The 16260-nt window shown below is 35.5% G+C and overlaps 1 protein-coding gene across 1 annotated transcript in view; it reads right to left on the bottom strand.

Moving 5' to 3' along the window:
* The window catches only part of GPATCH2 (G patch domain containing 2), a 105980-nt gene extending 92464 nt beyond the window's left edge, over positions 1-13516 (bottom strand). Inside the window, exons 1-4 of the mRNA XM_010073406.1 lie at positions 12810-13516; positions 8163-8224; positions 1527-1709; positions 349-428 (exon numbers count right to left, since the gene is read on the bottom strand). Of these exons, the coding sequence (XP_010071708.1) occupies positions 349-428; positions 1527-1709; positions 8163-8224; positions 12810-13507 (1023 nt within the window). The 5' untranslated portion in view covers positions 13508-13516. The remainder of the gene's footprint in view (positions 1-348; positions 429-1526; positions 1710-8162; positions 8225-12809) is intronic.
* Between the last annotated feature and the right edge of the window lie 2744 nt (positions 13517-16260).

The raw sequence follows: 16260 nt of genomic DNA, 5'->3' as shown, positions 1-16260 counted from the left end.
TTGTAAGAGTAAACACGTTTTTGTGTACACCTAATATATACACTGAAAATGTTCAATAACGTCACCTAAACCCTTTTCCTTCACTCAGTTCAAAACAAGTACTGAGAAACAGCCTTAGACTGTTTCTGCCATTCAAGTACACACAAATACTCCATTACAATAGAGTTGCAGTGAAAAAGTCTAACTATTAGAAAAAGCAAGCAAACAATATCAGGCAGCAGTAGCACTGTAATCTTACCATTCCATTACCTACCTACAACATTAGGTAACAAACATGAGAGGAATATGGTTTTCTAAAAAAACCTTTAAGAACACTGCACATCAGCTTACAATAATAAAAACACCTACCAATGCATTCTGGTTTCCTGAAGCCTTTTTTGTGTTTCTTGCTGGCATTCCATGAAGATGACTAAATCTACTCTGGAAACCTACAAAAAAGAAGTATGAGCTGATTTAAAAATATTTCCAATACGACATAATAAAATTCACCATTACACACCAATACATTAATCTGACATCAGTTAAAAACATCTTAATATTGTCAAACATTGTACTGGTAAAAATGAAGAGCACTGAACAGGAAAAGTGAAAGAAAGGCTAAGGTGTCATGAAAATAAACATTTGTGTAGATATTCTTACTGTCATCCTGTTTCTATGCACAGTTTGCCACATAAGCAGAGCATACTGAACTACATTAGGAAAGTGGTTTTTGCATCACTTACAACTTCATTAGTACTAAAAAATATTAAACCTAGTGAATATGGACAGACCAAGTCTTCAGAAACAATTCCAGGCCTCTGGAAAATAAGCCTCACAAAATAATTCAATGTAATCAGTATGAGAGTAGTTTAAAAGTTATTTTACTACTGCTCACATAAAAAAAAAATTAGTATTTGAAAGGAGATCCTTGTGGCAGCAGGAAGGTACAACGAAATTCTTTGGCATCAAGCCGAGGTCTGACAACTTCAATCTTTAGACAAGAGTGGGTTCCTGGCTGTAAATGCAATCAAACACTGGTACAACGTACCATTGGTTACACTGGATCCAGATTTGTCTAAAGTATTTAAAAAAAAAAAAGAATATTTTCTAAGTTACAAACTCAATCCTTGCTCTAAATCCTTTGCTCTACAAACAATATGGTCTGACCATACAGCAAAGCAGAACAGATGGTCACACCAGTCTTTCCAGTCTTTGAATTTATGAACTTCCATAGAATTCTAACATTATCATAGAAGCCAGGAACAAGATGGAATATAAATATTCACTTGAAATAATACTTAATAATTCTCAATGCAAACATCAAAACAACAAATAAAAGAGTAGGCTATCAAAATGAGCCAAGTTTTACACTTTGCTTTTCTAATAATTGACTTGGTAAAAATAATTTCTCTCCAATATCTTAAAAGTGTCATAGTTGAAGGAAACAAACTGGTTAACTCCAAGATCTTTTAAACATTTTGCATACAGACATCTTTCTATTGTACTCAAGTGATTCTACAGTTTGCATTTGCTTGATTGCTACTCACCTCTCCTCCCTGAATGGGACATGAGGGGGAATGTGCCGGTTAAGATACTTTCAAAGACTGGATCAGGCAATTCCCTCTCCAGTTCTGTAGCATCTTCTTGTTCCCACCATGGAATGACCCCCGTAATTCCACATGCTCCACCAGATTCATTTTCATGAAACCAGTCACTCTGCTCATCGTCACCTGCGTGAGGGCAGTATCCCCCCCAAAAAAGGGAGGAGCAGATAAGACAAAAATCAGATGTTACCATCAATAAACACTCTGACAGGACAATTATTTCTTTTGCTTTATAGCTATATCACAATTACTCGTATATAGCAGTTTTATTTGGAAAATGGTTCTCAATAGCATGACAAGCGTTGCCATCAATGAAACCACATAAAATGTAATGTTTTAAAACCAATTTACAATAGTGAAAAACAATAACAAACTAGTTAATCCTTTGGCAATAACTGCGAGGAAATCCATTTAAGTTACTGCACTTTACATATTAACAAAAAACAAGCCTTAGTCTCCTGCAGGGAATTAAAAGGTATAAAACTGTGAAACCAGTTCTTTGCAGCTGATAATGGTATATAATTAGCTTAATTTCATGATTTGTATGGCTAGCAAAAGGAGAAAACAATCATGAACAGATGTGACTAAATGAAGTTAATCTGATTAAGTTCATTTAGAAATAAGTTTTGAAAAAGTTGATTTTAAATGAAAACTGACAGTATCATGTGATTGAGAATTATACTGCATTACATCTCAAAGCTGGTCATTTTTATTGACCACATTTATAGATGTAATATTTAAATACCTGCACTTACAATAGAAAGTAAAACAAGACTGAAAATCTGATCTTAAACTTAGCTCAGAAAGACACTGGCAATTAAAAATAGTTGTTTTCAAACATGTTCTTTTATACAAACCACATAGTTTACAAAAGATCAGAAAAATATCTTCATAAGATGTCAAGTTTCCTTTCTTACACCCCAAAACTAGATTTCAAAGGATGTGCTGTTTGTTTTAATTCTACTTCAAAGTATGCCAACCATGCCTCACTATATCTGCATATAAATTATTTGTTTGGCATTTCAATTTTTATTTAGGCAGGATGAAGCAAGACACAAATGCAAGATTTATTTAGAGACAATTTTCAAGAACAAAACACATTTGTGTACAACTTCATTGCCACTGAAACCCACAACAGGAAAGCAGAAATAATGAAAACCCAAGGCAAAATATGAGGAAAAATAAAATTCAACACACTTTCTTCAAATAAATTGTTGCAATGAAAAGAATACTTCAAGACCAAGCAACAGTGAAAATGGCTGTAAACATTCATCAGGACAAGTACTTCAAGAAAATATAGCATAATTAAGGCCCCTCCCTGGTCACTTGCAGGTGAAATGCGATCCTTACATCTTTAATAATCACTATTAAAAGCAAAATTAGCAGATGCTAGAGAATAGGAACTTTTAGATGGAGCAAGGGGAAAACAGAGGGGGAAAGAGATACATAGGTCCAAATAAGATTTAAGTTTGTATTCCTGATGGATTTCAGATTACTCTCCATATTTGTTCTAATCCTCATTTATAGCTATGGCATTTCACAAAGGCATTCACCATTAATTCTACCCTCATATTGTTTCTTTGGAGGATGTCTAAGAGTACTGAACAGATACAGTGGTGGTGGTGAATCACACTTTTTAATTATATTGATCTGTGGTTTGGAATTAAGTTTGAACTCCTTTGTTTAGGCTTTCCAAACTTTCATGTAGATCAACTTGAATATTTTGTCATAAGATGAGAAATCTAGATAGCTCGACTAATGAGAAATAGTATCAGGAACTCAAAAGAAGTCCTGTTACACATAATTCAGCTATGAAAGTAAGTAAAGAATTCTGAAATTTGGTTTCACAATCTGCTCAAGGACAGAAGCTTGTAAGACTTGAGTCTTTAAAGAAAGAGCTAGAATTCAAGACTGGGTTGGTGGACTGCAGGATGAGGCAAATAGTGGCTGTGGAAAGTAAACTGGTGTCTTCGCTATATGCCCAATGACAGTTCTCTGGGAAGAAATACAAAATTACTTTTCCTTTTTGTGCAATAGGAATATTAGTATCTTAAGGAAGTATCAGTTAAGACCTCTTACCTGTTATGCATTATACACTTCCCGAAGCACTTATGTTGCTGACTGCCAAAGGCAGAATAAAGGACTTAAGATCTGAACCTCATAGGCTAATTTTAATTGGGAATGCAGTTTAAGCAGCGAGTTCTTCTGATTCACATGAAAACTTCACATGAAGGCCTCCTCCTAGCCCCTCCCATCCCATGTCCCATCATAGCCTGCCCCTGAGTAGGAGGTATGCCATTAATAAACTGGACCAAGGATATAACTCAATCTCAGCTATATGTTCATCTCTACCATGCTGATCCACATGCAATATTTAGGATTTCAACTAGTCAGGTCGTATGTAACAACTTCATTTTTCACCTGCTAAGACTACACACTAATTAACCACAACAGTTCAAAACTGGTGTGATTACACTTAGCATTGCACGTTCCATTGCTTTTATATATGGAGAATGATGTCCTGACACCTGCAGCTACTGAGACGCTATACAAGGTCCAAAGTAGTTTTTCGCTAGAGAAGACAAAAGGATGGAATTCTGAATCAGTAGTGGGTCATCTTCATAAAGGACACAGTAATGAATATATGTTTAATCACAAAATAATGAACAGCTATCTTTAAAAGCTTAGCCACATCCACAGTGGAACTCTGACATTCCCTGACCTTCTCCAATTTTAACTGTTTAACACTTTATTAATATAATTTTCCTTCCTACATGTTAAAGGACATTTCAAGTGCTGCAAGTCATGATTTAAGACGTCTTAAGTCAAACTCTGAATTTTCCCAAGTGTACTAGTAGGTGTAGATGGACTAGGAATGCAGAATATAATGTTTTATTTGCCATACCCACAATATAAAATTCATTAAATATACTTGCAATTTGACTTTTTCTCCCAAAACAGCCGTAATATCAACTAGTGTTTGAATAACGTTACAGTTTGTTAACATCGTGTTGAAAGCTTAACTTATAAAGTACTTTTTAACTTCTAAAGTGCCTTGAAACTGCAGGTAATCCTACTAGCTAGGCCTATAATAGAGTTGTATTATATGTTGGAATTTAAGGTTAGACCTTTTGTTTTGAAAAATCCTCTTGGAAAAATGTTTTTATACTGGGTATAACACTGCTTAGTACTTAAGTTATTAAAAACTCCAAACCAGCCATTTATGAAAACGCTATTAGGAACAAAGGAAAGAGTAGGAAGAGAAAGCAAAGTCACAAGGATTTGTGATACATAAGCCTCAGCCACTGTTCAGTTCTTTCAATTACCTTGTTGGCAGGCTCTCCCACTTCCACACTCAAGGGCTTGATATTTGCACAGGATTTTGGTTTTTGCTAACTATATTAAATCTTAACCCAATGTTGGCCAATTTACAAACCTCTGAAAAAAATAAAACCTGTAAGAATTCACTTGAGTTCTGTTAATAGCTCAGCAGCCATCTTCTTCGCTGCCTGTACCTGCACTGAGCATTTTCCATGATCTTTAAGCTTTTGCTGGCTAACTGTACAGGGCATGCAGTGTTTCACAGAAGAAGAAACATTTGCCATATTGGGACTTCAAAACACTGGGTATCAGTTACTTTTGCCAGAAGGTAATATGACAGGGGAATACAGCACAGTGAGAGAGCTGCTCTTGCCCTCTCAGATGACCTAACGTAAGGACCTGGATAACTTGGAAAAGGAGGACAGGTACGGCTAGGCTCAGATTGAGGACTTCATAGGAACAAAACAAATCAAACAAACAAAAAAGCTATGAGATTGGAACAGGGGCAGGCTGGAAAGGAAAAGGCTATAAAGGTTTTTAAGAACTGTTAGGTGGCACCCCACATATTATAAGTTGAACACAGGATTTTAAAGTCTCAGCAGTTTTCTTTTATCATAGCAATTGATGGCAATTAAAATATATATAGCAATTAACCCACTATCACCCCCAATTACAGCTACAACTGCTTTCTTTGAATCAAATTATAGAAGTTGAAACTCTTCCGAGAGCCTGTGCACAGAAGACTACAGTTACTGCGGCAGAATTTCTGTTTGCTTTCTTTGAATCAAATTATAGAAGTTGAAACTCTTCCGAGAGCCTGTGCACAGAAGACTGCGGCAGAATTTATTTCTGTTTGCTTTCTGAAGCAATTTTGGAAAATAGTAAAAGTTGCAAGGTCAGGTACTCCAAAGTTCAGAACTGAATACTCAACTATTTAACTGACTGGCCAACCGCTCGAAGAAATTGCTCCTTTAGATCACTTTCTTCTCTAGAATGTCTGTCCCATAGGATAAATATGCTTTGGGAATTAATTAGGGTTTGATAAAGATCATTTGTCTTCAAGAAGTGAGATACTGTTCTTAATCTCAGAGACACAAAATGAACAAATGTTGCCCTGGAGAACAGGATCCTCTTGCCCTCTTGCTACCCAAAATTCTGAATAATGGCAGGCAACATAATTTAAACCAAATATTTCATCAGGCCGCACTAATCAATCTCTGGTTCTCCACTTGACTTAGCAAAAACCTGAAGTCAGAAGTGCAGAAAATCTGAACTAGAAATGAGGTCAGATGCTGATGTTCTGAACATATATCCTAGAGGAGGGACAATGGGAAGACAGAAATCAGTCTAGCTTTTAAAAACAGACAACAAAATAAGCCAGTTCTTCCCTTAACATATTTTTATCCTGCCCTCTTCCAGCTTCATTTCTCTCACCTAGGCTTTTCCTTTGCTTTTATCAGATTTATTTTCTCCTTCCTGCATACTTTTTGATTTTGTACGTCTCTTAGCTCAACTATAAATTAATTTATGGAGATAAAATCACCTCATAAGAGGAGTAAAAAGATAAAAATTACTAGCATTTTTTTCTTGAGAGAGGGAGTCGTGGGGGGGCGAGGAAATAAGTATTATTAGAAAATAAACAACTTCGGTTTTGCAGTAGGATCTCTGATACTACTTTCATGGAAAAGTCTTCACAAAACCAAAGCTATAATGCAGATCTAAGAACATCCGCAATCCAGTGTAAAGCTAATGGTCTTCTGATCATACCTACAAAATAAGTTCAAAGTAGAGATAAAAAAAAGTTTTGTCCTAACAATATCCTCCTGAAGTTTAATTATTATTGTTCTTTTTACTCATATTTCAGAATACTATTTCAGGTCTAATGCTTTCTGCTTGAAAATTATGATCAAACTGAATCAATGTTCAAAAACCAAGCAGGCAAAAATAAGAATTACGGCTCTGCAGTAAAGAGCCAACACGAAAAAAGGTAACACTACACCAGTGAAAGAACACTTGTTCACTGATCCTTCCCCTTTTCTCAAAATATGTAAGAAAAACAGAAAATAACGGAGACATTTTCAACCATATTATTCAAAGATTTAAATAACTTAGTTCAGGATTTAAGGACAAAAATATTGACACAAGTATACCGGAACGGCACTTCAAAAATTTATGTAATTATTAAATGTGGTACGCCATGCTACATATAAACATAGATCACAAAAGTTTTAAAAAAACTGCAAGCCAAAAGAGAAATTAATGTAGGGAAGCAAAAGCAAACCTTTTTGATGTGTCTTATATTGAAATACTTTTCATCTGAAGTCAAAAGGTCAATATAAACTTTCAAAGAGAGCCTAAATTCTTCAAAAAAACTGTGTTTTTGCACAACTGAAAACAGATAATCAGACTGGGAGGTACAGTTTATGTAGCACTTCAAAGAGAGCCTAAATTCTTCAAAAAAAATGTGTTTTCGCACAACTGAAAACAGATACTCAGACTGGGAGGTACAGTTTATGTAGCATAAATTACTGTTGAGCAAGGAAGGTAACACCTCTGTTCTAAGTCTGAAAAATCATGTCCCTATCGTAATGTTAAAATAGAAGATAAAAAACAACACCTCTGTTCTAAGTCTGAAAAATCATCTCCCTATTGTAATGTTAAAATAGAAGATAAAAAAACAGAACAGACTGAATTACACGTTAGAGAAAGAAAAAAAAAACACAAAATGAACATTCCTTTAACCTAGATCCAGAACAGACTGAATTACACGTTAGAGAAAGAAAAAAAAAAAACAAAATGAACATTCCTTTAACCTAGATCAGTACTGTGGAATGGGCCAGGATTTGTTTTCTCGCACACACTCAAGTGGTCATATCAATTTGGAAGAAAAGAAAGGAAAAAAGCCACCTCAAAAATAGTTTGAGAAGCAGTACTATGATCACAGAGTCCTGTCTGAAAACAGGAGTAACTGAAGAATTAAAACTTAGTAGAGATAACCTTCTGGAAATGCTCAAGTTATAAATCTGTTTATTAAATTACAGAGTCAGCTTCTCAAGACAGCTTTTGACTAAGTCATGGATTCAGGACACACTCTAGTAACATTTTAAGAAAAACCCAGAAAGCAAGCTATACTTCAACTAATTAAAATAGTAACAGGAACTGAAATACAGTAATTAACCTATGAAATAACTTGTAACGCTTACAGAATTTCAACTGATGTGGTTTGAGGGGTGGAGAAGGGAAAGATTTTTTCAATACCTTGTCTTCCCTCATCATTGGTAAACAAACCAGCATCACTGCTGCTCAGACTGCTGGATTCACTGTAATAAGAGAAAGAAAGAAAGAAACAGATCAAAAGAACAATTGATCTTTCAGTCGTAAAATTTTACGGAGACAAAGCTGTGCTCAAATTGAACTTAAGCCCAACAAAGATCGGAAAGAAAATAGGATGATTTTTTTTTTTTTTAATCAAACTGCAAATACCCTAGTTCCATTAAGTACAAAGCATATTATTTTTGGCACATAAAACCACAGGAATGTAACGGTACCCTGACACTAAGCCAGATGTGACTGCAACAAGGTGCTGACACAATTGATGCATTTTATTATCTGCTTCCATCAAATGCTCACTGCTCCCTTCTTATGCTGTGCAATTCAGCTTGATCCTGGAACATCACTGCTCAATAAAATAGGAAAAGTCTCAATCAAAAGCAGCTTAAGCCTTCCTTCAGCATGTGAAATGTAAGAGTCTGAAAAACAAATTACCTTTCTAAGCATCATTTGCAAATATTCTGGAAAAGACACTGTGTAATGTTTCACAACATACAACTTGGGGAGAAAAAAAAGTTTATAACAAAGCTAGCTAAATAAATCAAAATAAAGGTCAGCCAGAAAAAAAAATAAGTATGATGAATGATAGTAACATCAACCAAAAAAAGCAAGGTACAGTTTTCTATTACTTCTATCATGGCCTTAAAATTAGAGTGTGTGTATACAACATGCACACGCTTCTCTCTAAATTCGAAGACACCAATAGGTACAGTATTTTGTACTTGGCTGTACACACATTGTTACAAGCAACATTCCATGTGTCTCTAAACAGTAAAACAGACTTGTCTTTTAATAACACAGATCACGCTTTGGTGAGTTGCACATGAAAGGATTTTTTGTAAACCATTTATTTCATTTTTTGTGAAGAGAGTAGCTCTGCTAAGGAAGTAGTATTCTCACCAAAATTTAATCACATTTCACTTACATTGGGATGTAGAATAATTTGAAAAAAAAATCAGTTCACCACACAAATTCAAGTACAAGTTATAAATACTCAATATTGCATACAAGCTATTTACAAGAACTTGAGATTTGTTTACCTTTCTACATTTATTCATATTAAAACATACATGCAGTCCTATATTCGAATTCAACTGGTTTCAATTCTTTTTAGTTATTTTCTAACAATAAATTAGTTTCCAATTTTGAGAACAGTCCCATGTTTTCTTTCTTTTTTTTAAATAAGACATTTTAATTGTGCAATAATTCTTACAGAAGAACTAGTCACTTCATGAAAACATAACTACTTGAGATCTACAAAATTACACATAATAATGTTTTGGGTCTAAATTTAAAAAAAAAAAAAAAAGAACAAACAAAAACCAAACCATAACAGTAGCATATCCATGGCAGCCACTGTGTTCATTCTCCTCAGGCCACAGTCGAACAGGGCAGGGATTACAGCCGAGATAATTGCTACATGGCAGTCATTTAACTGAATAAATTCAAAACCTCTGGAATTAATGCATTAACATCTAAGTACACGAAAGCTGTTATGATGGAATTTATTTCCAGTTTTAATATAATTTTACACTGTACATTGTTAATCCTTTTGCTTTGTAATGAGAATTCCTCTCCCAGCAAGACTTCCAGGAAAAAGAAAAAAATCCAGATTGCTTTTAGTCCTATAAAGTAGGGTATGCAAGTCAGAACTTGGAAGGAACAGCTCTGCTACCCAAAAAGCTTTCACAGCTTGATTTGTGGAAACAAAGAAGATACACTTTTTATTATTAGTTATTATTACTAGCAAACTGTCCCATACCTTGGTTTCACATGGACTTATGACCTTGCTTTACTAACCAAGCCTGTCCCCAAAAACTGACCAGCCACTGTACTCGTGCTGACTGGCAGGCCAGTGAGTAGGTGGCTGTCTGAGCTTCACTGCTGCTCCCTTTCAGAACAGGTAATTGAGATTTTTCCATCTATTCAGTCACTTAAAACGCAAAAAATTGCTAAATCCTTCAGGAATTAAGTATCATCCAGAACTCCACGCATTGCCAAATTCAGCTGAAACTAGTCAAGGACTTAAGCATTGAGGATAAGGGAGAATGAGCAAAGGACAGGCTCTGATCACAAAAACCTCATTCCCAGTGCTCAAAACAAACCTCATGGGAGTTTATCTTTGGGATTATTTAGATGCTGACTTTTTGAGAGCTTGAAGACTCCTCCTCCTACTCCTGAACCCTGCACTGAAACTATTATTGTTGTGTTTGTACACACACAGATAAAAGACTGCAAAAGAAGTGTCACTTACCACTTCTAATGTGCACTTCGAATATATATATTATTTTGAAGTAATTTCATGCATACACGGAAAACTTCTCAGCAGTTTTAGATCCGAGCAATTTAACACCATCAAAAATTATTGGCTTTTTGGTTTTTTAAAACTGAACTTCTAAAAAATTAATCCTTTTTTGGAATAATTATTAAAAACTGTATGCACACCAATGTACAGAATCAGAGAAGCTTTGTATACTTTTTACTTTTCCTCTTTCAATAAGTGTTGAAGCATGAGTCTTATCCAGGATGCTTTGTTAGCTCTACATGTTTTGTGCAATCTTAGAAAATTCATGTTCCCTTTTAAAATCTCAGCTTCTACTTTTAGAACATACTCTTAGGAACAGAGTTTACTAGTTGTTTCTGATTCTTCTGGCTAAATGACTTCAAACAATAGAGGCACTATTGCACTTAAGCCAGTTTAAAACAAGTTAAAATTATTCACATACAAAATATCCTGACACAGTATCTAAGCCTCTCAGGTGCATACGATGGATTTCTAATCACATTTTGAAATGCAAATTTTCTAATTCAGTGTTTTCCCAACCTTGTGGTACAGATGACCATTGCAAGAAATTCGGTAGAATGACAGACCATCACTCAACCATGTGCATAAGCAGAAAACACTATGAAGATGAGAAGGGTTTTCAAGGGCATTTACTGGGGCCAGAGACAAACATCTGAAGTACAATTTGAAAAATTATAGTATTTCTGTAACAAAATAATAAGCATTTTGAAGAGGAAGATGAATTTTTAAATCAGTAACGTTTCTCTTGTGAAAAAACAAAAGGATATTCAGATTGACCTGGAAGTAGCAAATTTTGGGAGTCTACAAGAGGATTTTCATATTGATCACTCTTCTCTCCACCCAAAAAATAGCTACAGAATTTCTGAGTTGGAGAACTGTTACTCTTGTAGCATAACAGAAAATCTTTTATAAATAAACAAATGACAAAAATATGGGCATATGATAAACTATGCAATGGTTCCTAGCTCCAAGGAAATTTTTAACCATGTGTCTTTAGGTACTAAACTTGGGGGGACACATTCCCAGTATCAAAGAAGAGGAAAGTTTTCTAAAGGCTTCCTGACAACACACACTCCTGTCTTGCATGTTAAAGTGAGAAGTCTGAAGTTACACAGGCTGCCCTGAAGGACTGCTTCTGCTCTAGTAACTAAGACAATAGGAAAAATCTTTAAGATTCAGGATTCATTCAGCTCTTTCATCTGCTTATTGTTTGCAGGACAAAACTAGTACGTAATAAAGAGACTTAGAAGAACTTTTCCAACAATAACTGGAGTTGGTCACCTACCAATACTGCTGTTATTACAGTAACCAATCTGTCTGCTCTGGTCAAAACCCCTGGGTACTCACTGCGTCTCAATTTTACCTCTCCAGTACGGAAAAGGCTTAACAGTTTATAGATAAAATGCCTACAAAAAAAATAATCAGGGACACCAGTGCTGTCAAGCAACTGACCAAAATTATATGTTTTAATACGAGTCTTTCTTGTTGACAGTTCTGCATTCAGAACAAGGCACGTGGAATAAAGATAATCAAGTTTACCAGGCGCTGCAGGTAACACCCCTTGTGTATCATGCAAAAATGACTTACACTGTACTGTGTTGTCAAAATAGTACTTTGGAAACAATGACCATTGTAGTATGACTGCTGTCTGCAATGGATGGATGAGGTGTACTGCCAAAGGGTCATCATTCCCCCATTTTTCTAATGGTAAGCTCAGGTGTTTCTGAACTGTAAATTGGTTTTTGCATTTCGTAAATGATGTATATCCTTGGCAACCTGCAGACTTTTTATGCCCATGACACATAAGAACATACTGTCTAAATGGTGACTCTAAACACTGACAACCTTTCTGATGAATAGAGATAACAATCAAAGCACCGATGTCTAGAAATTGGAAAAACACTTAATTTTCATCTGAGAACTGTCACCAGTTGAAATACACAGAAAAAAACCCACATTAATCATTTGTATATCCTGTCATTCTTAATCTTGAAACAATTAGAATGTATATCAAGAAACTGTTTTCTTGTTTATTCCTCTGCTAAATGACTCTCATTTTATGCTGAATTCCTTAACCTGAGCAAGTCGTGCATATTAAAAATAGTAGACATAAAAAAAATTAAGAGCAACTTGTTAAAACAGATACTATTGATGCCAGCATTTTAACTCTGGAATTAAAGAAAAATCCAAAGATTCCTAACGCAAGCAACCGTAATAAAAGCAAACAAATATTATCCAAAGTTTCTGTAAAAAGGAAAAGAAAGAATAACCTGTCACTCATGTTCTCATCTGAGCCTTTTTGCTCTTCATACTCCATTTTGTCCTTATTTGCTTGGTTCACTTCTTCATTTTCTATAACCACTCCCTCATCCAAGATTTCCAGTCCTTGTCGAGCTGCAGCTACTTTTCTTTTTTTCACTTTGCTCTTGGAAAACTCTTGGTGTTGGTATGATTTATTGTTATTGTCCATTTCTTGATCTCTGCTGTTATCCTGCTGTTGAGTTATTGTCAGTGCATTAGAGACTTCTGATGGCAGATCTATTGCCATCCGTTTTACCTTTCTTCTCCTGCGCAAAGTTCTGTTTCCCAAACTGTCAACAGCCAAATCTGGTTCATGCCACAGAGGTCTTTTGCCTCTAATATTATTTAAGTTTGAGGAAGGCCTACGTTTAGCAACCAACAACTGGTCATCAGAGTCACTGTGGTCTTTCTTACTACCATGATTGTCCCTGTAGTCTTTATTTGATTCTTCTAAACTGGAATCAGAACCTTCACTTAAGCAGTGACCAGTTTCCCAGGGATGATGGGTGGTAAATGAACGTCTTTTTCGTCCCCTCCTTTTCCTCGCCTGCCGCTTTAGAAGACAAGACACACTTCGAGAATGATCTCCAGTATCAGCAAAACCTCCTCTGGCTTGCTCTGAGCTTTCTTCCAGTGCTGAGACTAGATCATGAACCAGCTCCTCCATAGTCCTACTGAAATGCCTATATATTTCAAGAAAAAACACAAGAAAACAACATATTAATCTGAAGTGTTAAGCATAAACGCTATAAAGATTTTACCTCCCAAAATTATTTCAGTCACTTCAGGCAAAGCAGTCTTCATCCTATAAAGACAATTGCATTTCTGCTCAGAGATCAAGCCTTGTCAACCAGTCCTACACAATTTGCAACACATCAGCATACATTCCTTTTAAAAGGCATCTTTGCAAATTTCTGTCTTGGAAAGAAGAGTGGTGGTTTTTTTGCCTGACATTTTTTTTGACCTCCTATTATGGTTTAGTTTTAATACACCTCAGCACATTTTTATGTTTTTCAGGGATTCCACATGGAGAGAGCATCAACAAAGACACTCACTCTCACTGCAGGTAGGGAGTGTATTCAAATTTATGAATGGGAAATGGAATATGTAATATTCCTCCTTGATAGTATATTAGGGAGCTCTGTTTAAGAGTTGTCATGATGACAAAATATTTTAAAGGATAATTATCTCTTGATGCTGCCTAAGTGCCAAAATGTAGTTAAGACAGTAATTCTTTGATAATATATTACTTTTTTCTAATAGTGACTAGTTCTGTCTCTCCAAACACATGATATCTGATTTTTTTAAAAAATATGGATCCAGTGGATATTAAGAGAATATCCTGCTACAGGTGATTCTAGAGTATTAAATGTAAAATCTCCCACTACATGTAGGCACTCACTTGCATAGAATAGAATCATACACTTGTGTAAGGAAAAATATCCCTAAACACACAGAGTGACTGATTAAGGCCTTATCCTTTTACATGCTCTTTCCTCCTCAGATTTCACTAGCTTTTAGCATGTCTTTACCTCAGTATGCTTCGGTAAGTTCGCCCATATTCACATGAACATAATTATGAAAAGAAGACAAAAAAGAAAAGAGAAAACATTAAAAAATAAAAGAAAATAGAAAAGAGAAAACATTAAGTGATTGCTGCTGAACTCTAATCCTTCTCTAAAGGCTGTGAACCTTCTCTGTAAACACAGCAACGAGTTTCTCACATCAAAGCATCAGAAGATTCCTTTTGTTGAGGTAAAGCAGAGAATAATGTTCATTCTCTTTACTACATCACACCAACTGATAAATATGGAAGAAAGTAAATTACATAGAGAACATTTAAAAGCAAGGCTCTCCACTTTGTTTTACAGTATGAATTGATGGAGGAATTAACAAATAGTTTTCTACGCATACCAGTGGAGCTGTAGATGTGGAAAAAATCTGGACACGTAGCACACCGGTTCCCTCTCTCACTTACCACAAATTCCAATGTTAAAGGTACTTAACGGATGAATGGACAGTCACGACCGTAAAGCACACAAATTTTAGATATTAACAGGGGGACTGAAAAGCATGTTTAAGAAGAAAACCAAGCTGGTTATTAAATATCTTACCTAACAAAATTACATACTCTCCCTTTAAACCATTTTCAGAAATAATTATTTTAAACATTTCAATTGCAAGATGAACAGCACAGACAGTGGTAGACATACAAGCTCATTTTGAATTCCTGAAACTAGGGTCACTTGCATTTATTTCTCTTACCTGTTTTTTTTTTTTTTTTTGTCCTCCTGTAATCTCAAGTCCTATTATTCCCTCTTAACCCAACATTCTCTTTGGCTTTTAGCACAAGCAGAATCATCATATTATCTTGTAAGGCGGGAGACAACTCTGGAGGAATGCTATACTTCTCCTTAATCCATTTGGCTCACAAGTATCAAAACCTCCATAATCAAACAAAAATACTTCTTGGAAACATGAGAAGCAACACAACTGGAAAAGCATTCCAAATGAAGCAATGATTTTCTGAAAATTCAGAGAGAAAGAGAAAAGTGGAAGCCAATGAACCTAGAATTTACTTTGAAACATGCGGTAACAAAATTATTTAAAACTAATTCTTCCAGTCTTCAAAGTTTCTGCAGAGGGTTTCTGAGGAGTGTGTGAAGGTTTTGTTTGGCTTTTTGCTTCGGTTTTTTTTGCTTGCGTAGTTGGAATTTCAACCACCAGTAGAGGCAAGACCAGGTATATTTGTATAAGGTTTCTGTGCATGATGCCAAATAGATATACTAACCTATACTTCTCAGGAGCTCTAACACAACGAGGAGGACACCAGCCCCTTTAGTCTTACTGTTAAACCCGCCTGTAAGACAGCTATCCTCGCAGGTGTGCTTATCAGAAATTAGATGTCCTTGAGATTTAAGGGGCTTTCTTATACTTCTGTGGTAATATAACAGGAGCTCTAAGACTGCCAGCCCAGCCCTTCTGCCACAGGCTTTCACATTTATAGTGAACTGATAGAGGTGGAGGTGCACCAAAAACTGAACTAGTACACTTAAATATATACTCAGTTCTCAAAACAGATTTCTGCTAACATGCCAGAATATGAACTAGCACATATAATCTCTCCCAGCCCATTCCGCTAGTGCCCCTGCACCACAAAGTAGAAGGGAAAGAAAAGACATGAACACTAACGTCTTACACTATGGTTTATGATTAATTTGTTCAATTTGGTATCCCTAATCCATAGGGATAACTATATCACTGAAATCAATGTAGCTCCTAGAGTGGAAGTACCAATTTACTCCAGATAATGGCATAAGTACAGTGGTAAAGTTGCCTTAGTTCTGTGAAATACTTCAAGATCAAACACAATATATCCAGTTTGGACTTATATATCTGATCTAAACTCACCTTGAATTT

Source organism: Pterocles gutturalis, unplaced genomic scaffold (genome assembly GCF_000699245.1).
Source record: "Pterocles gutturalis isolate BGI_N339 unplaced genomic scaffold, ASM69924v1 scaffold15137, whole genome shotgun sequence".
NCBI classification, from domain to species: Eukaryota; Metazoa; Chordata; class Aves; order Pterocliformes; family Pteroclidae; genus Pterocles; species Pterocles gutturalis.
This window is presented reverse-complemented; position numbering and strand designations above follow the sequence as displayed.